Source organism: Salarias fasciatus, chromosome 7, assembly GCF_902148845.1.
Source record: "Salarias fasciatus chromosome 7, fSalaFa1.1, whole genome shotgun sequence".
NCBI classification, from domain to species: Eukaryota; Metazoa; Chordata; class Actinopteri; order Blenniiformes; family Blenniidae; genus Salarias; species Salarias fasciatus.
Genome location: NC_043751.1, coordinates 3365731 through 3383328, shown reverse-complemented (window position 1 = coordinate 3383328; position 17598 = coordinate 3365731). Strand labels below are relative to the sequence as shown.

General features: G+C 50.9%; 2 protein-coding genes across 2 annotated transcripts; both read right to left on the bottom strand.

Moving 5' to 3' along the window:
* Positions 1-949: 949 nt before the first annotated feature.
* Positions 950-11153, bottom strand: cav1 (caveolin 1). The gene is made up of 3 exons (XM_030095647.1): positions 10820-11153; positions 9752-9919; positions 950-3289 (listed from the first exon to the last, which is right to left on the bottom strand). The coding sequence occupies exons 1-3, from the start codon at positions 10853-10855 to the stop codon at positions 2948-2950; spliced, it is 546 nt and encodes a 181-aa protein (XP_029951507.1). The 5' UTR covers positions 10856-11153; the 3' UTR covers positions 950-2947.
* A 2970-nt stretch (positions 11154-14123) lies between these two features.
* cav2 (caveolin 2) lies at positions 14124-17533 on the bottom strand. Its single transcript, XM_030095648.1, has 3 exons — positions 17319-17533; positions 16832-17019; positions 14124-14299 (listed from the first exon to the last, which is right to left on the bottom strand). Exons 1-3 carry the CDS (start codon positions 17466-17468, stop codon positions 14149-14151), a joined length of 489 nt encoding a protein of 162 aa, XP_029951508.1. The 5' UTR covers positions 17469-17533; the 3' UTR covers positions 14124-14148.
* Positions 17534-17598: the final 65 nt, after the last annotated feature.

The window sequence follows — 17598 nt, the reverse complement described above, 5'->3', positions numbered from 1 at the left end:
TCTCATGCACTCTATCCTCATTCCAGTCTGAGTATTTATTGTATTTTAGCAGCATTTGTTTGAAACATGTTTTCATCCTGAATCAGTTCACCAAATGCCTGAAGAGTGAGGCGAGGCCGATGTGAGTCTTATCTGTCCTGACCACGGTTCACCTCCCAGATCCTCCTCCTCCTCCGGGAGGTCATGATCTTCACGACTGGAAATAACAGTTCAGTGTCAGTAGATTCTGCTCCTCCCACACCTGAACTCTTCGGTCTCGGGGTTGTTCTCTGGGGCGCCACCCTTCCAGCTCCTGTCCTTCCTCCCTGATCGTCGCCTCAGCCTGGCTGTGATGAGGCCGACCGCAGTGGCGTCAGGCCTCGTGGCTCTTCTGATGAACAGGAAGGATTGCAGGACTGTGGTGGACCCCGGGGCGACGCGGTGGTGCAGTGGTTGGTGGTGCTGCAGCTCACCTCGGACCCGTCTCGTCCTGGACTGTATCCCTGACTGAGCCCGCCTCCTGGCTCCTGCTGAAGGGTCCGGGCAGCCCAGGCTAGCACAACGAACTTCAGCACAGTCAAACGTTGCTCAACGCTTCTATTTGTTTGTGGCGTCGCCATGGAAACGCGGTGCCAGGCTTGGAGAGAAACGCCAGTGAGCAACCCTGCAGGCATCTGCAGGCGCGAGGCCATCCTGACACGGACCGGCACTCCGCGGCGCTCGGAGGGAGGCGCCGCTCCTGGAAATTATTCTTCAGCCTCATTCTTGTGTGTTTTTTTTCGGGTCCAGCCGGATGGAGGAAGGAGGCGAGTCGCGTCGGGCTGCTGAGAGTTACTGCACGATTAGATTTAGTCAGATTTGCGATGACTCAACATCACAAGCAAGAATCCAACAATAAAACCACTGTTAAGATTTTAATGTGAGGCACATGCTCTCATCCACGCTCCTAATGAAATGACACAAGAGCACGCAGGATTATATTAAATTTTAATGTGCACAGCGTGATATTGTACAGTAAAAGCAAGGAAAGAAAAATGACAATTCTTTATTAAAAAAAAATCACCTTCAGAGCTAAAAAAACTTATTTCAAGGAAGAGGTGCTGTGATATTAGCATTCCTGTGAGAAGACAGCAGGGAGACGAAGCGAGCGTGTGATAAATCCCCTCTCACTGCGGCCCTCACCCATCCCACCCCCACAAAAACACCGCCCATCTGTGGGCAGCGAGCCCCATCAGGTCCACAGTCCCTCAGCAGGGGCGGGAGAACCGAGCCGAAGGGGGGCAAAGCAGAACGACCTCCAGGAGAACAGAAGACGGCGGAACGGTCCACCTCGCCCCGTCCCGTTTCCAGTGCAGGAATCTGTGAAGGTTCCGCAGCACGCCGGGAAAACGCTCCCGTCTCCGGTGCTGGTTTACACCTCTCCAGATTAGAGCACTGACAATAAAGCTCCTGTTTCTCCAAAGTCACGCCGTACAGTTCGTACAGGAAGCCATCCTGAAGGAGCGGAAACCAGCCTGTCTAAGTTCTTCATTTCAAAGTGTAGAAGACAATGAAGCAGTCGCCATGCTGCTGACGGTGACGTTGTGCTCTGGATGTCAGTGAAAAACTCCAATTTAAGATACTGAGTCAGAAAACAGCCTGGAAACGTAGAGCGGCGACCCAAAAACATCAGTTCCAGGCACAAAGACGATACGACTGTGATGGAGACGCTAACAGCTAACAGCTAACAGCTAACTCCGAGCTAACTGATGAGGGCTCATGCTAACAGCTTATTTACATCGAGTGCAGCTGGCAGTTTGGTGAAACTGTATTTAAAAAAAGAGCTTTATCAGAGTCTCTCATCAGTGCAGTTTAGTTTAGCCCAGTAGCTAAAGTAGCATCGAGCTAGCTGTCTGATCAAACTGTGAGACGGAGATATTCTTCACAACGAACAGCAGTGAGCTGTCAGGGTATTGACCTCATCCACAGCCTGAGTGTTTCTGGATCAAGTAAATAACCCAACATGTAGAGTCAGACCTGAAAAGCTGCTGGTTCGAAACCGCTCAGGTAGTTTATTTCACTCAGAACCGAGTAAACGAATGAACACAGACCTGGTTCTTGATCCGTCTGTGTTCACCGAGCAGTTCAGAGGGAAATAAAGACCTAAAGGAAGGTAAGGAGGTGGTGTAGTTCAAACATCCACACGGTCCTGTGGAGGTGGAGGTGGAGGTGGGGGGGGGCAAGGACAGTGGGCGGCGGGCGAGCGAGGTTGGGGCGTGGCTTAGCGAGACGGACGGCGAGTTTTTCCGGCGTAAGGTGCATGCAGGAACGAGGGCAGGTTCAGTGTGTCAGACTGCGAGGAAGCGGGGTGGGGGTCACCGGGGGCGGGGGTCGTTCGGGGCAGCGGGTGGGGTGGGCAGAGCCGCGGTGCTGCGCTTGGAGGATTTTTTTGCCGAGTCAGACAGAATTTTGGCAGCGCTCACTCTTTCTGCCTGCATGACCTTCATGAGCACCCGCTGCTCTGCCCCCCCCCCCCCCCCCCCCCTTGCTTCTATGGCTCCAGAAAGGGGGGAAAAAAAAGACGCAAACAAGCGTGAAACACCGTCACCCCCACCCTGCCCCGGCCGGGTGGGCGTGGTCCTCACAGAGACAGTAAAGAGTTGATGATGAGGAAGGAGCTGGGCTGCCTGCTTGATCGAGTTAATGAAAATAAAATAAAACAGAGGACTCATCTTGAACACATGGAGAATGACCCTTTGATTTGCCCCGCCCACCCTTTGGTTACACCAGCAGTGGAGAGAACGAACAGCTGCGGGGAAATGGCCGGACAAGGCTCTTCCCCCGCCGCTCTGGAAAAGTCCAACCGCTCATTTTCCAAAGGTCCGTTTTCTTCTTCTTGCTCTGTTCTCCCTCCATCTGCGTTGCCCCTCCCCTCCTCCCTCCCCCTTATCTTCTAAACTCTTCCTCGGGTGGATGCCCGCCCTCCACCCTACACCTCCTTGGTCATCCGCACGCGGATGCTGCTGAGGCACTTGCCCATGGCCTCGAACAGGGGGTCGCAGAAGGTGTGCACGCAGATGGAGTAGACGCGGCTGACGCAGTGGATCTCGATCAGGTAGCTCTTGACGCACGGCACCACGGCCCATATGTGCACGAAGGACAGGATGGCGAAGAAGATTCCCCAGATGAGCGCCAGCGGGATGCCGACCAGCGCCGTCAGCAGCCGGTAGCACCAGTACTTGGTCACGGTGAAGGTGGTGAAGCTGGCCTTCCACACGCCGTCGAAGCTGTAGGTCCCCGCGGGCTCTGCGATCACGTCTTCGAAGTCCACCTGAGGGAGACGGAGAGACACGGTCAGGACCTGTTGAGCTGTAGACACCCTCTAGTGGCCAGATTGAGTATGACAACCCTGTTTCGACAGCTTTTCAAGAAAAATCACATCGTTTTGCTGCTTTCGTTTCAGAGAACTTTGGTATTTTGAAATGGCGTTTTAGAAAACAATGTCCCTTTAAAGCAGAACGGTCGTTCTTACAATCTGGACCTTATATCACATTCGAAACAACAACATTTACTCACCCGTTTCACTTTCGTGTGATTTGCAGTTGGTTCAGAGATAATTAGATACTCCCATATCCATATAACGGCAGCGGGCGGGGCGCCGACGTGCAGCCATTACAGACGCTCTTTTCTCTTATGTTTGTTGTGGTGTGGTAGATATATGTACTAAAATTTAGTAAGTCAGCATCACTTAATGCCATTGGGAAGTCTGTAAACCGGCTAGATTGAGCAACTCTCCGGGAGCTCTGAAGCGATGATGTCATCACACTGCGCCGCGGCGCACATTCATTCTGTTTGTTTACATGGAAGTTGCTAGGCGAAACTGTTAGCAGAGTGATATGGGAGATTCAGAAGACTCAGACTTCGAGACTGAAGATAATTTCGAATATGATGGGCGTCCATATCGATTTGATCCCGAGTACACTGAAGAGGAGATTTTGGAAAGGAGATTACAGACAGGCAGAAGAACAGCGGGCAAAGAGAAAGAAATGCATCTGCACGTCCACGAACAGACAGCACCTGGTGGTGTGAATGCGGTCACTGTGCCAGTATGGCCATCGAGGAGGAATGTTGTGTCCAGTGGGATCTACGCCCAGGAGTTGAACGACTGAGTGATTCTTCCAGCGATCTTTGTCTCTCAACTCTGGAGGATATCATCATCACTTCAGAGTTCCCGGAGAGTTGCTCAACCTAGCCGCTTTACAGACTTCCCAATAGCATTAAGTGATGCTGACTTACTAAATGTACATATATCTACCACACCACAACAAACATAAGAGAAATGAGCGTCTGTAACGGCTGCATGTCGGCGCCCCGCCCGCTGCCGTTATATGGATATGGGAGGATCTAATTATCTCTGAACCAACTGCAAATCACACGAAAGTCAAACAGGTGAGTAAATGTTGTTTCGAATGTGATATAAGGTCCAGATTGTAAAAACAACCGTTCCCCTTTAAAATAGCAGAAACACTGAAAACGATGTAGTTCCCATGTAAGGCCACCAGTTGGCGGTGTTGGTTGTTTATGTCATGAATCCACACACACATGCACAGGGAACAATACACCCTAAATATAAACAATGGGAGGACAAGGACAACCGTATGGACAAAACATCGAGTTGGGTTATTACAGTGAACTGCCAAGCCCAGGAGAGTCTGGACTGAGACCAGGACCAGGACCAGGAGAGTCTGGACTGAGACCAGGACCAGGACCAGGAGAGTCTGGACTGAGACCAGGACCAGGACCAGGAGAGTCTGGACTGAGACCAGGACCAGGACCCGGAGAGTCTGGACTGAGACCAGGACCAGGACCAGGAGAATCTGGACTGGGATCCATGACACTCTGGAGGAAAACATTATTTTCAAGCTTCTCACGCTTGAGCAGCAGAAAAGCGATACACACTGAGGCTCAGCCTCACTGAGTTGTGAGATCTGCAGGTGGAGCTGCAGGTGGAGGCAGGAGTTTCCATGTCTCAGTCTGAGGCTGGCTCTGGACTCCTGATCTCCACTGATCCCTGCTCATCAGCAGCAGACAGCTCTTCCCCAGCTCCATGCCTCTGGCCTTTCATGGGAAGCTCCCAGTGAGTGAGTGTGAGCTAACCACCACCTCCTCCACCTCCTGCACCTCCCTCCCTCCCTCTGATCCTCTTCACAGCTCCTGACTTGTCAGTGTTTGTCCCTCAGTTACTTGGAGACGGAGTCTAACAGAGCCAGAGTCTGCAGACGGTTAATGGCAGCAACATTTAGAAGCCATTCAGATGATATCTGAATCACGGTGAGGCTGTGAAGTGGCAGCAGGGTGGGGGTCTGGGTGGGGGTCTGGGTGGAGGTGCGGGTGGGGTGGGGGCCCACGTGCATGGATCACATCTCTCCTCTTCTGAACGTCACTCCTCACACACTCCACAGTGCAGGAACTTCATCCCAGGACTGATTATGCAAGTAAATGTCAGATTTTTCCACCACGGGACAAATTATGTTGGAGTATCGCTCTTTAAAATCTGTGGGCCAAACAACTCCTGCTGCCTGGAAATGGGAGCATAAAGCGTCTCTCACTGCAGCCTTCGATATTAAACTGCAGCCACAAAACCCTTTAATTTTTCCACTGCAACAAACTGTAAAGCGGAGCAGCTCTGCGTCACTTTCCAGGACCCGGAGTCTAAATGAGAGCCTCCTGCTCACAGCTTCTCCCCAACGGCAGGACTCTCTGCTCTTCAGGCGCCTCCAACTGTCCTTATGCAACAGGAGGAGGAGGAGGAGGAGGAGGAGGAGGAGGAGGAGGAGGAACGAGGTGGTTCCAGCTCTGTGAGCAGGATGAGTCTGATGATGGGAACAAAGGGAGTCCCGGACTCAACATGTGACCTGCTGCCAGGCAACAGGACTCTGGAGTCGATAAGGCCGGCCTCTATTTCCAGAGCTCGGTCTTCAGGCTGCGCTTCAGCTGAAGGTCACGCTTAATGGACTCTTTGTGTGTTTGAGGACTTTGCTTGTCAGGAGGAAACGTTTGCTTTGTCTGATTAGACCGAGGAAGATGACAAGCAGCTCAAAGGGAAAAGTTACTGCTGTCAGGCAGCAGGATGACTGGAGCTCCTCCAGATCCATGGTCCTCCAGATCCATGGTCCTCCAGATCCATGGTCCTCCAGATCCATGCTCCTCCAGATCCATGCTCCTCCAGATCCATGGTCCTCCAGATCCATGGTCCTTCAGATCCACGGCCCTCTAGCTCCACACTCCTCCAGTCTCTCTGAATCCTCTGCTATTGACTCACAGTTTCATAAGCTGTTCAGTTTCTGAAACAAACTTCAGAACTGTAGATACGAGAACGACTGTGACGAAGAAACTATGAGAAGTGTGTTTCACTGTGTTTGTGTCAGTGTATGTGTATGTGTGCATGTTAATATGTGTGTGTTACTGTGTGTAGTTTATCATGTGTCCTGTCATATTGTACTGCAGCCATCAGATTAAACCACAATCATATGTTGCATTACATTTTTTCTTCTAATGAATATTGAAGCATCATACAGTGATGCCAAATGCTGCATGTCTGTAACGTTTCATCTTATTCTATAACGTGAGGCATCATGTTTGATGTCCAGATCACATGATAGCAGAGCACAGCAGTGATCACTTCCTGTACGAGCTCTCACATCTGTCCCCAGGAGTGTTCCTCCATGGTGCTGTCTCTGGGTGTCTCTGGCTCGGTCCTGACAGCCGCTGCAGTCTGCAGACTGAGACGTCTGCGGCAGACAGGAGGACTGTCCTCCCCGTCCTGCAGTGAACTGCAGTCCGCCGCTCTCCGAGGCTTTCCTCCGTCAGTCTGACCTTCACGACTCCCACTCCGGCATGTTCTCCACCCACCGGGGGCATCTCACTGCTGGATCCGCTCCGTCTCCACAGGCGGTGTGTGTGTGTGTGTGTGTGTGTGTGTGTGTGTGTGTGTGTGTGTGTGTGTGTGTGTGTGTGTGTGTGTGTGTGTGTGGAGGGATTCCCTCTGTTCAGCCTCCTCTTGGCAGATTTGTGTCTCTGACCTCAGGGAAACTCCGAGCTGCTGTTTACACTGCAGAGAACACAAAGTCTGCTCCAACAGAAAGAGTGTGTATTGTGCCATCATCCCTCCGTGCATCGGGGGTCTCACACACACACACAAACTCTGTGTGTGGAAAAGTTGAAATTGTGTTTCTAAATTGGGTGTAATCTGATTACTTCTGGGGTTTGGGAGGTTTGTCTTCAGACGGAGAGAGGCAGGACTCAGGGAGCTCTTCACTCTCCTTCAGGACTGGTGGATGCTTTCTTGAAGCTGCAGTTCTTCTCGTCCACTGGGTGGTGCTAGAGAGCCGCTGTGGCGTCCAGTCAGTCCAATCCTCCAAACTGAGCAGCACGTTTCTGTCACGTGACCTCCAGCTACTGCTCAGACTGTAAATTCAGTCAGTTAAAAGCTGCAGACTCTCACAGTAACATTTATACAGATTGCTGTGAAGACATCAAATGGAAAAATGACAGAAATGTCTCATAGCGTGTAAACTCAGTCCGTTCAGCTGCATAACTCCACGCTGCTGCCCGAGCGTCTCCTCCGTTCTCTGGGTTTTCACGGAGCACATGTTTCCCAGCGGTCTGCTGATTAGAGAGCCAGGGAGCGATCGTAAAGCCGCCTTCTATTCTGAGCTGGCTGGACGGAGAGTCTGAGTCACCGTCCAGAGCAGGGAAACCCCGCCAGCTTCCACGGATCCAGCTCAGCTCCGCGCCACGTGGTGAGAGCGTGCACACGGACGCAGACGGGCCTGAACCCTCACCGCATCAAGGCCCGTTCACACCGCAGCGTTCAGGAGGAACGTTTCCATGGAAACGGAGACGGATTTTCAGCAGCTCTCGGAGTCGTGGCCTCGGTCTCGTCCGCCTGCCACAGTTTCCCCTTCGAAATGCAAACAAATCTCAGACTGAAGAAACTGTGGCAGGCCTTTGCTTTTGGGAGTGACTGAGGCTAATAGTTTCTGACGGACTGCTTGTGTTTGGCAGATGAAGTGGGAACCACTTAGAGCTGATCGATGGTCCCTCCTCCAGCATCAGCACCAACATCCATACAGCACACTGCAAAAAGTCAAGAGCCTCATCTGGCCCAGCACCTCCACCGTCGCTCAGTGTCTGAGACAAAATAACAGCTGATGCATACGAGACGGCCAAGACAGTGAGACAGTGAGACAGAGAGACAGAGAGACAGCCTCTGTGGAAACAGAGAACTGAAAGCAGCAGCCTCTGTTCCTCTCTGACCTCCGACTCAATAAAACAGAGTGAAGTCAAACAGTTTTGGACACGCCCACTCAAAACAGAAGCAAACTGCTGGAGATATTCCCAAACTGCTGACGGTGAGCAAAAAGCAGCAGAAAGCTGATAATTGAGTGATTGTAATCTGGAGTTCTCTCCTCAGTGTTTTCTCTGGACGAGGCCGAAGGTCGTCTGAGGCGCTTCACGGGACGACGCGACATTCCAGCTGATTACACCGAGCCGCCGCTTCAGAGCCCATAAAAGGTCAAATACATCCGGCCCAATACTGTTTTTATGTTCACATGAGGAGCCGAGACGTCTCAGTGGTGTCATCAGACAGCACTGAACTGAGGGGGGTTAAAGGTCATACTGCACCAACATGATCAAACCAACAAGAAGAGCAAGAAAACAACAATGAAAGTCTGAAGCTGGAGTCTGGGCGTGGTCCACGATGCAAAATCCCAAATCTAAGGTCTTAAAACAGTTAAAAGTTTGAAGGTTGCTTGTCTTTTTCCACCAGTGGATTTATCAGGATCTGTATTTTGCATTCAGAGTAAAAAGCTTTCATGTGGAGCAGCTAATGAAAAGACACTCATGGATTTTGGCTCCTCAGATCAAACTGAAGGCATGGGGGGGGGGGGGGGGGGGGGTCCCCTCACACTGAACGCTCATGTGGGTGTTTCCCTGTTTGAACAAGGCAGAGTTCAGGCATTTTAACCCCCCCCCCCCCCCCCCCCACACACACACACACACACACACACACACACACACACACACACACACACACAACCGTGGTGTCCGCTGGTGTAACAGCCTCGCCCCGCTGGAGCGGAGGAGGGGGCTCTGACAGCTGTTCCCTCCTTCACCCCCCCTCCCTCTGCGCGTCAGGTGTCTCGGCATCTTCTCCCCTCCTCTGAACTCCTGTAAACTAAATAAACCTCGGGGTATTTACGCGCCCGCGCGGATGGAAAGAATTCCTCTCCCAACAAGCGAAGGCGTGTGCGAGCGCGGCTCTGTGGGAAACCTGTGTTCCCAACAACAGGAAATTCGTAATGTTTCCTCTGTTGGAGAGAGGTCGGGATGTGCGCCGCGCGCACGGAGGGTTGCCCACAAGTCCTGCGCGGCTCCGTGTCGCCTCCATCTGCGCTTTCGGGTTTGCAAACGCTTCTTACCAAATAGGGGAAAGTCAGTGAGGGATAACGCCGCTGGAGGGACGGCGCGCAATTACGCGCAAAAATGGGCTCCGCGCGATTCATGCAGCACCACTTTCACACCTCACACGCGTGAACACGCCCTGTTTCACACTGTTTCCACTGTGAATCCATTCCACAGAAATAAATAAACTGGCCAACAAGTATCCTGACGCAGCTGTTCTCTACTCGATGTGACATTTTGGAGGAAGAGAAGGAAAACAGATGTCTTTCATATTTCAAGCTGAATGAGTGAGTGAGGAGCTCTCAGCCCTCCAGGTTTCGCTCACCTTCACCACGTCGTCGTTTATGCGTTTGGGGTCCCGGTTGACCAGGTCGATCTCTTTGGTGTGGACATCCTCCATCGTCTTCTCGTTCAGACTGTCGTTGTCCATGTCTTTGTTGTTGGGTTTATAAATGTTTCCCTGCTTGCGGATGAAGGGCGAATGCAGAAACTCCTGTCGGGATAGCGGAGGAGACAGAGAGAAAAGCGCGTGAGGGAAGGAGAAGGAGGAGGCGGAGGAGGAGGAATCGGTGCGCAGCGCACTGAGAGGGAGCGAGACTGGAGCAGCGGGTGAGCCAGCCTGCCCCTACAAACAGGGATGGGTTTTAAATGAACAGAACGGGAGGCACCACACCCTCTGCATCCAGCCGCAAGGGGTCCTCACCTCCCACACGCACAGCCAGTACCTGACCTGACACTGGGGTGATTCAGCCTGTACCTGCGCGCACGGCGACCCTTTCAGGAAATGCGTAAAAGCGCGCATTGCCCCCAAAACGCATGACACCTTTCTCCTAAAACATGCGTCTATTGAAACACAGAATATGGCGGGATGTAACTGATCAGATTCCTTATAAAACATAAAATGACTGAAGTGGGTTAAAACTTTGCTTTACAGCGCGCGCGTAAAATCATTTCAGTGACTGGATGTTTCGAGCAGGTTCCCTTCAGACGCACAGACATATGGCTTCATGAGTCATGAGCGTGGATATGATTAAGGCTGTGATTTCACTTCAAGAGCTGGAAGAGTTTCTACCCAACTTTTTACGCACAAAGATGAAAAGCTTCCGCGTCGGTGACTGAAAAACAGCAACCACTTAATGAGTTAACAGAGGAAAGTCCTGCACCCGCCCGCGAGCCGGCGTTCACTGGACCTTCACATTCCGTGTGCGTGTGTGGGAGACGCGTTCATGAGTAGGTGTCAGGAGAAAACGGAGTCTCCGAGAGGGGAGAATTTTACTTGGATGCGCAAATCGAAGGTTTAAAATGAGCTCTGGGGTGAAGAGAGGCGCGTGCCAAGTCCGAACACACAAAGCAAAAACAGCGCCAGCAGCTGGCTGTCAGAGCCGTACTCTACCTCCTCTGTGTCGCCGTCCTTCAGTCCTCCTGTCATGCTTGTCCTCAAGTTTGAGATGATCAGAGTGGCCAAACGCGCCACCGGACAGTAAAGGAAGCTGAGTGGGAGGCGAGGAGCAGGAAACCTGGCGGGGAGCGGGGCTCCTCGTTTCTCCGCTGGGTGGAATTCCTGCCCTTTTCCCCTGGACGTGACCGAAATGTGAATGGCAGAGCGCGCAGAGGTGTGTGTGTGTGTGTGTGTGTGTGTGTGTGTGTGTGTGTGTGTGTGTGTGTGTGTGTGTGTGTGTGTGTGTGTGTGTGTGTGTGTGTGTGTGTGTGTGTGTGTTCGGGAGCGTCTTCACCTGTGCGCAGCGGAGCCGCCCGGACGCACTGAGGGCTGCTTGTAGCGGCTGGAATGACTTTATTTGGGGATGAAGGCAGACCTGAACGGGGCTTTCTGTGCGCCGAGATGTGGGCGTTAATTGGGAATGGCAAGGTGTGGAACCGGGCCATGCCTCGGCCTGAGGGGAGCGCGCCTACAATGGATAGAGAGCTGCTGGGAAAAATAAATAAATAAATAAATAAAAGCGTGCGGAGGGAAAGAACGCAGCTCAGAGGGAAGGAGGGAAAGAGTTTTCAGAAGGAGTGGATCTGGTCTCCGTGTGGTCTGCAGGGTCAGGTGTGTGAGGGAAGCTGTGTTTACATTCTGGGATCAGCTCACCTGGAGCCACATCAGCTGACTGCAGCCTCAGCACGTGACCACAGCAGGTCCAGGATCCTCCGGCTGCACTGTGGAGTTTACATCTCCTGTTTCTTTACAGGCAGTGGAGCTGATTGATATTTATTTTATTGAATTTCACACATTTTTGAAAACAGAATGTATTTTTAAAAAAAACCCAGAAATACAAGTCCAGAGAAAAACACCAGGGTCAGCAGGTCCTGCTGGGGTCAAGTTCCAGCTGTGGAGGTGTCCTCCTCCCAGCCACACTGGCATCTTTATTATTGGACACTCGTTGAAATACTTTAAAACTGGATGTTTCCAGCTGGATATTGATTAATAAATTAGATTATTAAAATATGTAATAAAGAATCAGCCGTGATGGATGAGTTTTCATGTGATCTCTGTCTGTTTTCTGGTTTTTGAATCGTTCTGATCGTCCTTCTCTCACGCTGTTGAACTTGTTTCACAGAACGTGTGAAAGTGTTGCTGACAGCAGCTGTGAGCTGAAGGTGAGCGGCGGAAGCAGATTTCCCTTCATCAGACCAAACAGAGCTCCGTGGCGACGTTTCCACATCAGGCAGCTCAGCCTGCCGCAACCCGGAGGCAGATTTCATCACGTCCAGGCTCTGTTTACTCGTCCTGCACTCCTCTCCACTGAGCGCACGCTTCTACGTCCTCGCTTTGAAATGCCAAAACTCCGAAGCATCCACCTGCTGCAGGACGTCTCACTACGGCTGAGAGGAAGCAGAACCGGTTCTTACAGCTCCTCCAGTCAGGAGGCCGTCGACGCCTCGGCTCTCCAGGCTTTAAGCAGACAGGGTGGAAGGTTTCGGTCGTTTCCTCTGAGATGAGATCAGAGACATGAGGGTCGCTCTGATGGATTTCTGTGTAAACAGCAGCTTCAGCTGTTTCTGTGTGGAGGCTGCATGTTCTCCCTGTGCATGTGTGTTTTCTCCAGGTTCCTCCCACACTGTGAAAACCTGTGTGTGTGTGTGTGTGTGTGTGTGTGTGTGTGTGTGTGTGTGTGTGTGCAGGCCTACAGGTCATCTTCCATCACAGCTCAAGTGTTTTAAGTAATCTCACCGAAGTGATTTACGAGAGCACACACACACACACACACACACACACACACACACACACACGCTCAGTCTCGTATTTCTATCCTTGTGGGGACCGTCCATTGACTCCCATTCATGTCTAGCCCCTAACCCTGACCCTTACCCTAACCCTAACCCACACCACAACACAGCCTAACCCTAAAGAAATGTTTTTGCACTTTTACTTTTTTCAGTAACAACAACATGGTCAAGAAAACACTGTTTCTCCTACTTAGGACCGGAAAAAGGTCCCCACAAGGCACGTCGTTCCACGTTTGCTATCCTTGTGGGGACATTTGGCCCCAACAAGGATAGAAATACGAGAACACACACACACACACACACACACACACACACACACACACGCACACACACTTGTGTGAGACAGAAGACGCAGACACAGTCAGGTTCAGGAGAAACAGTGAACGTCTTTATTCTGGTGAAGCTCGCCCAGTTCTGTGAGTGAAGCAGCAAAAACATCCAAGCAAATTAAATCCGGGCAGAAAAAATGATCTTTAGTGTAAAACGGATCCGAGTCCTCACACACACACACACACACACACACACACACACACACACACACACTCGTCAGTCATGAGATGTCGCTTCAGGTTGGTTTGACGGCAGGTTGAGGATTTTTCACGCTCAGCCGGCAGAGGAAGGCTCCCAGTTTCAGAGCTGCTGGACTGAAGGCTTCAGTGCAGTTTGAGTTTGATGAAACTTTGTGTCCAGCTGGGAGCGAACAGCAGATACATCAATCACTTTGCTTTGTTATAAGAACTTCACTTTTCTACAGTTTTCTCCATGGTTCCTGCAGTGATCACTGCCGCCACTAGTGGTCAGACTAATGAGCGGAACCTGCTAACGGAGCTAACGGAGCTAACAAAGCTAACGAAGCTAACAAATCTGCAGTCGAGGTCATCAGAGGAGGGTTTGTTCTGAACACTCCTCCAGCTCGTCTTTCATCCAAATCAATGCAAATATTTCAAAGTCCCGAAGCTCTAATCCCCTTCGGACAGTCAATGTTTTTCAAACTGCGCTCACTTCTTCCCAGCTGCAGGACAGAGCCAACCATCCCTGGACTGCATGAAGAGTCCTCAACCCAGCACAGATGGAGACATCTTCATCACACCAGCGGCTGCATAAACAATAAATTACAAAGCCTCGTTTACAATCGCATCGTCTTTGGACATCGTTACAAAAACAGAGAGGTTCTCATTAATGATATTAGTTGTGGTGCACTGTGAGATCAACACGGCAGGTTCTGTGTAAAGGTTCCTCCTCCTCCTCCTCCTCTCTGGCTGTCTGAACATCCAGCTTCCAGCTGAACACCACATTATTTACATCACGCATTTATAAAAGCAGAAATATTACATCTCCCGGGGAGTCGAGAGCAGGTTAGCCTCAGCAGAGCTGGAATGATGGGATTTCGTTTGGTCACAATCAGAAAATGACCTCTGGGTGCGTGGAGAACACACACTCCCCCTCCTCCTCCTCCTCCTCCTCCTCCTCCTCCTCTTCCTCCGGCCAGTGTCAGTTTTCCGTCACGTGCACCCGGACGGAGGACAGGACCTTGCCCATGCTGTAGTACAGCGGCATGACGAACATGTCGGTCAGGCTCCTCCACACCGCCTTGGCCGAGGGCAGCAGCATCATGAAGCTCTGGATCAGCGGCATCACCAGCCTGGAAGAGCCACAGGAGGTCACGGGGTCACTCTACCTGCTCCTTCTCAAACTCAGACCGACGGCTCCACCCCGAGCCAGGGGAACACGGCAGAATCGGCGTGTGAGCACTCGTCACTGCACAGCAGAATATTTTGGAGTGGGATCATTTCAGAAGCACTCATGTCTGAACTCGTGCTGAAATGAACCGCGCTGGAAATCCGTCTCCCCTCCGGAGCAGCTGTGCAGCCACATGTGGCTCTACAGCCGCTCTGCAGTGGCTCCCCGAAGCTTCTCACCAATTCAGAGGAGATAAATATTCTAAATCTTGCTGCACAGCAGACAATCATCCTGAAATCTTCACCTCAAAGCTCTGAAGTTCAAGAAAATCTGCATGACCCGCTCCCTGCCTTTCACCACAGCTGACAGATGATGGGTTTACAACTGAACTGTGAATAATTCAAGCAAGAAAAAAACAATAAGGACTCACTGTCTTTACTGTCAGTCATGCAGGTTCCCCTGTGTGTGGAGAGAAACTAAATGTGCTTAAAAAATGCCTAAAATGCACTAAAACAGCTAAAGATATATTTTAAAAACACATAAAACTGGTTTCAAAAGTATGAGAATATTTAAAGCATCTCGAGAATCTGAAATGGCAAAAATGGTCAAACGTGGTTCTTAAACGTTGATAAATTTCCATGAATACAGTTAAACCTTATGAGGTGTGTTTTCCTCATTTTTCGGCTCCAGACGACATCTATCTGATCTATCCCCCCCCCCCCCCCCCCCCCCCCCCCCGCCTCCTGTGATCTGGGAGCTGTAAAGGTCAGGCTGCAGTAACCGGGAGCTGCCCTGAAGAATGTCCCACTCCGGTCTGAAAGGCCTCGCTCCTGCTGGAATCCCATCCACTCTGCTTCCCCTGAACCAGCACAGCTCCACAGTCTCTGACTTTCCACACAGTCTGAGAGGTTGCCTCATCAGGCGTTGGTTAATGAGGGGCCTGTTCGGGCTGCAGGTCAGGAAACGCGTGTGCACATATAGGCCGAGGAGGCTGGAAGCACCTGGCGCAGGTCTGAGCCGACTCATGACGTAACTCTGGAAATACATGCACAAAAACCCAGAAGACGCTTCTATGCCATCAGGAGTGTACGCCGTGAAAAGAGCCCAGTCCATGTTTGTCTAAAGAGCCAGATTGAAAGTGCTGCCAAGCGGCCGTGGCAGCGGAAAAGTCCCATAATGTTCCTGTAGCGCTCCCTCGGGGAGTTCAACGTTGTTTTCCATCTCGGAGAAAGACTTGAGCTTTTATTAGCAGACTTCTCAAGGAGTTTCACGTCTTTGTAAACCTTTGTGAACAGTTACATAATCTTTAGAGTGAACTCTGGACTCAAAACACATTTAGGACCAACTTTTTGTCTTTTAGGGACTCCAATTATTTTTTAACGAGGCTCTCAGGTAAATAAAAAATACACCATTGTAGCTTCAGGAATAGAGCTTGTTGTCAGAACGGTTGTAAATAAAGCTGTTCCTGAACTCTGTTACTGCATTTTTATCTTGTGTATTATTTACAGAGACACAAGCCTTAAAAGATGAACTAAATCCAAAATCTTCAGGTGAAACAAAGCTTGTTAACTGAATGTGAGCTGACTGAGTCTGTGGCTTCAGCGCCTCCCACCTTGTAACACCTGGCTGTGCCTCTAGCTGGTGTCAGGAGTCGCTGCGACATGAGTTGGAGTCTGTCCAGCAATATCATCAGGTAACAGTCAGATGACAGGTAACAGTCTCATGTTACCAGGTAACAATTAGCTTTTACCAGATGTTACCAGGTAACAGTCAGATAATAGGTAACAGTCTGATGTTACGAGAAAAAAGTCTGATGTTACAAGCTAACAGTCAGATATTATGAGATGTTACCAGGTAACAGATGTTTCCAGATGTTACCAGGTGACAGTCAGACAATACCAGATGTGACTAATTGACAGTCAGATGTTACCAGATGTTACTACGTAACAGTTTCCGGATGTTACTAGGTAACAGTCAGATGTTACCAGGAGACAGTCAGATGCCTGATGTTACTAGGTAACATATGTTACAAGGTGACAGTCAGATGTTACCCGATGCTACTAAGTAACATTCAGATGTTACCAGATGTTACTCGGTAAGTCAGATATTACTAGCTAACAGTCAGATGTTATCAGATGTGATCTACTGGGTGATGTTTGATCATGCCCTCTGATCTCTGATCTTTTTTATACATCTTACAGTCTGAGTAAAACTCTTTTTGCTCATAATCATTGAAGCTCTAAACTCCGGGCGCACGTTGTGTCATATTATTACCGCCATTCCTATTTACAAAAGTTTAAAAAAAATCAGCATCACGTGATTTTTGAGATGTCTGTTCCTGCTCAAGGCAGTGTTCACCAACGTGTGTCTGCAGTATTTTGCAGCTTGTTTTTCAGAATTGATTCACTGTGATGACTTTTGATCTCTGAGGAAACTGTCAGCTGATCAGTGACCGCGGTGCCATGTGCCTGCAGCTTCCTCCTCAGTCTCTTACCAGATGTGGATGCAGCTCAGCACCCCGAACAGCACGCCCAGGACGAAGGCCACGGGCACGGCCAGCAGCGTGCTCAGGACGCGGTAGAAGAGGAACTTAACCAGCTCGAAGGCTGCGTGGCTGCCGATCCACACGCTGTCGAAGCTGTGAGAGGACAGCGGCTCCGCGATCACATCGTCAAACCCGAGCTGTCAGAACACACACACACACACACACACACACACACACACACACACACACACACACACACACACACACACACACACACACACACACACACACCATTAACTACAAAATAGCAAGCCGCGTAAAGGACGTGATGGATTAAGGCGCAGGGCAGGCGGACACTTCCAGGTATTCATGCTGCGGATCACTCGTTATGCGCTCATAAAAAGTTCACAATGAGGGTGTAAAATAGGCGATAACTCCCGCTGACAGCAGTTTGACTTTAAAGAAACTCGCGCGCACAAAGCGCACCACTTTTTACCTTCAAGTGCGCGTTGATGTCGCCGGGGTCTCGGTCCGGCTCCTCCGCGTACGCCATCCCCTTCTTGGCCAGGATGGGCTCTATCGACCTGTTGAACTCCTCTTCGTCCATGATGATGCTCGTGTCGGATTTCTCCTTCTCCAAGCCCATGTTGTGGAGTGAGTCGGCTCCGGGCGACGCGCGGGGGAGAGCTCGGCGCTCGGTGACGGTGCGCTCTGCGATGCGCTGCGCGCGGCGGACTGCGCTCCGTGCGCGGCACCCCGCCCCGTGCGGGAAGCGA

Coding starts and splice junctions, on each gene's coding strand:
- cav1 (XM_030095647.1), bottom strand. CDS start 10,855: ATGACAGGAGGACTGAAGGACGGCGACACAGAGGAG. Junction 9,920..10,819: donor AGGACGGCGACACAGAGGAG/GTAGAGTACGGC, acceptor CTATCCCGACAG/GAGTTTCTGCATTCGCCCTT. Junction 3,290..9,751: donor TAAACGACGACGTGGTGAAG/GTGAGCGAAACC, acceptor CGTCTCCCTCAG/GTGGACTTCGAAGACGTGAT.
- cav2 (XM_030095648.1), bottom strand. CDS start 17,468: ATGGGCTTGGAGAAGGAGAAATCCGACACGAGCATCATCATGGACGAA. Junction 17,020..17,318: donor ACATCAACGCGCACTTGAAG/GTAAAAAGTGGT, acceptor GTGTTCTGACAG/CTCGGGTTTGACGATGTGAT. Junction 14,300..16,831: donor CTGAGCTGCATCCACATCTG/GTAAGAGACTGA, acceptor TGGCTCTTCCAG/GCTGGTGATGCCGCTGATCC.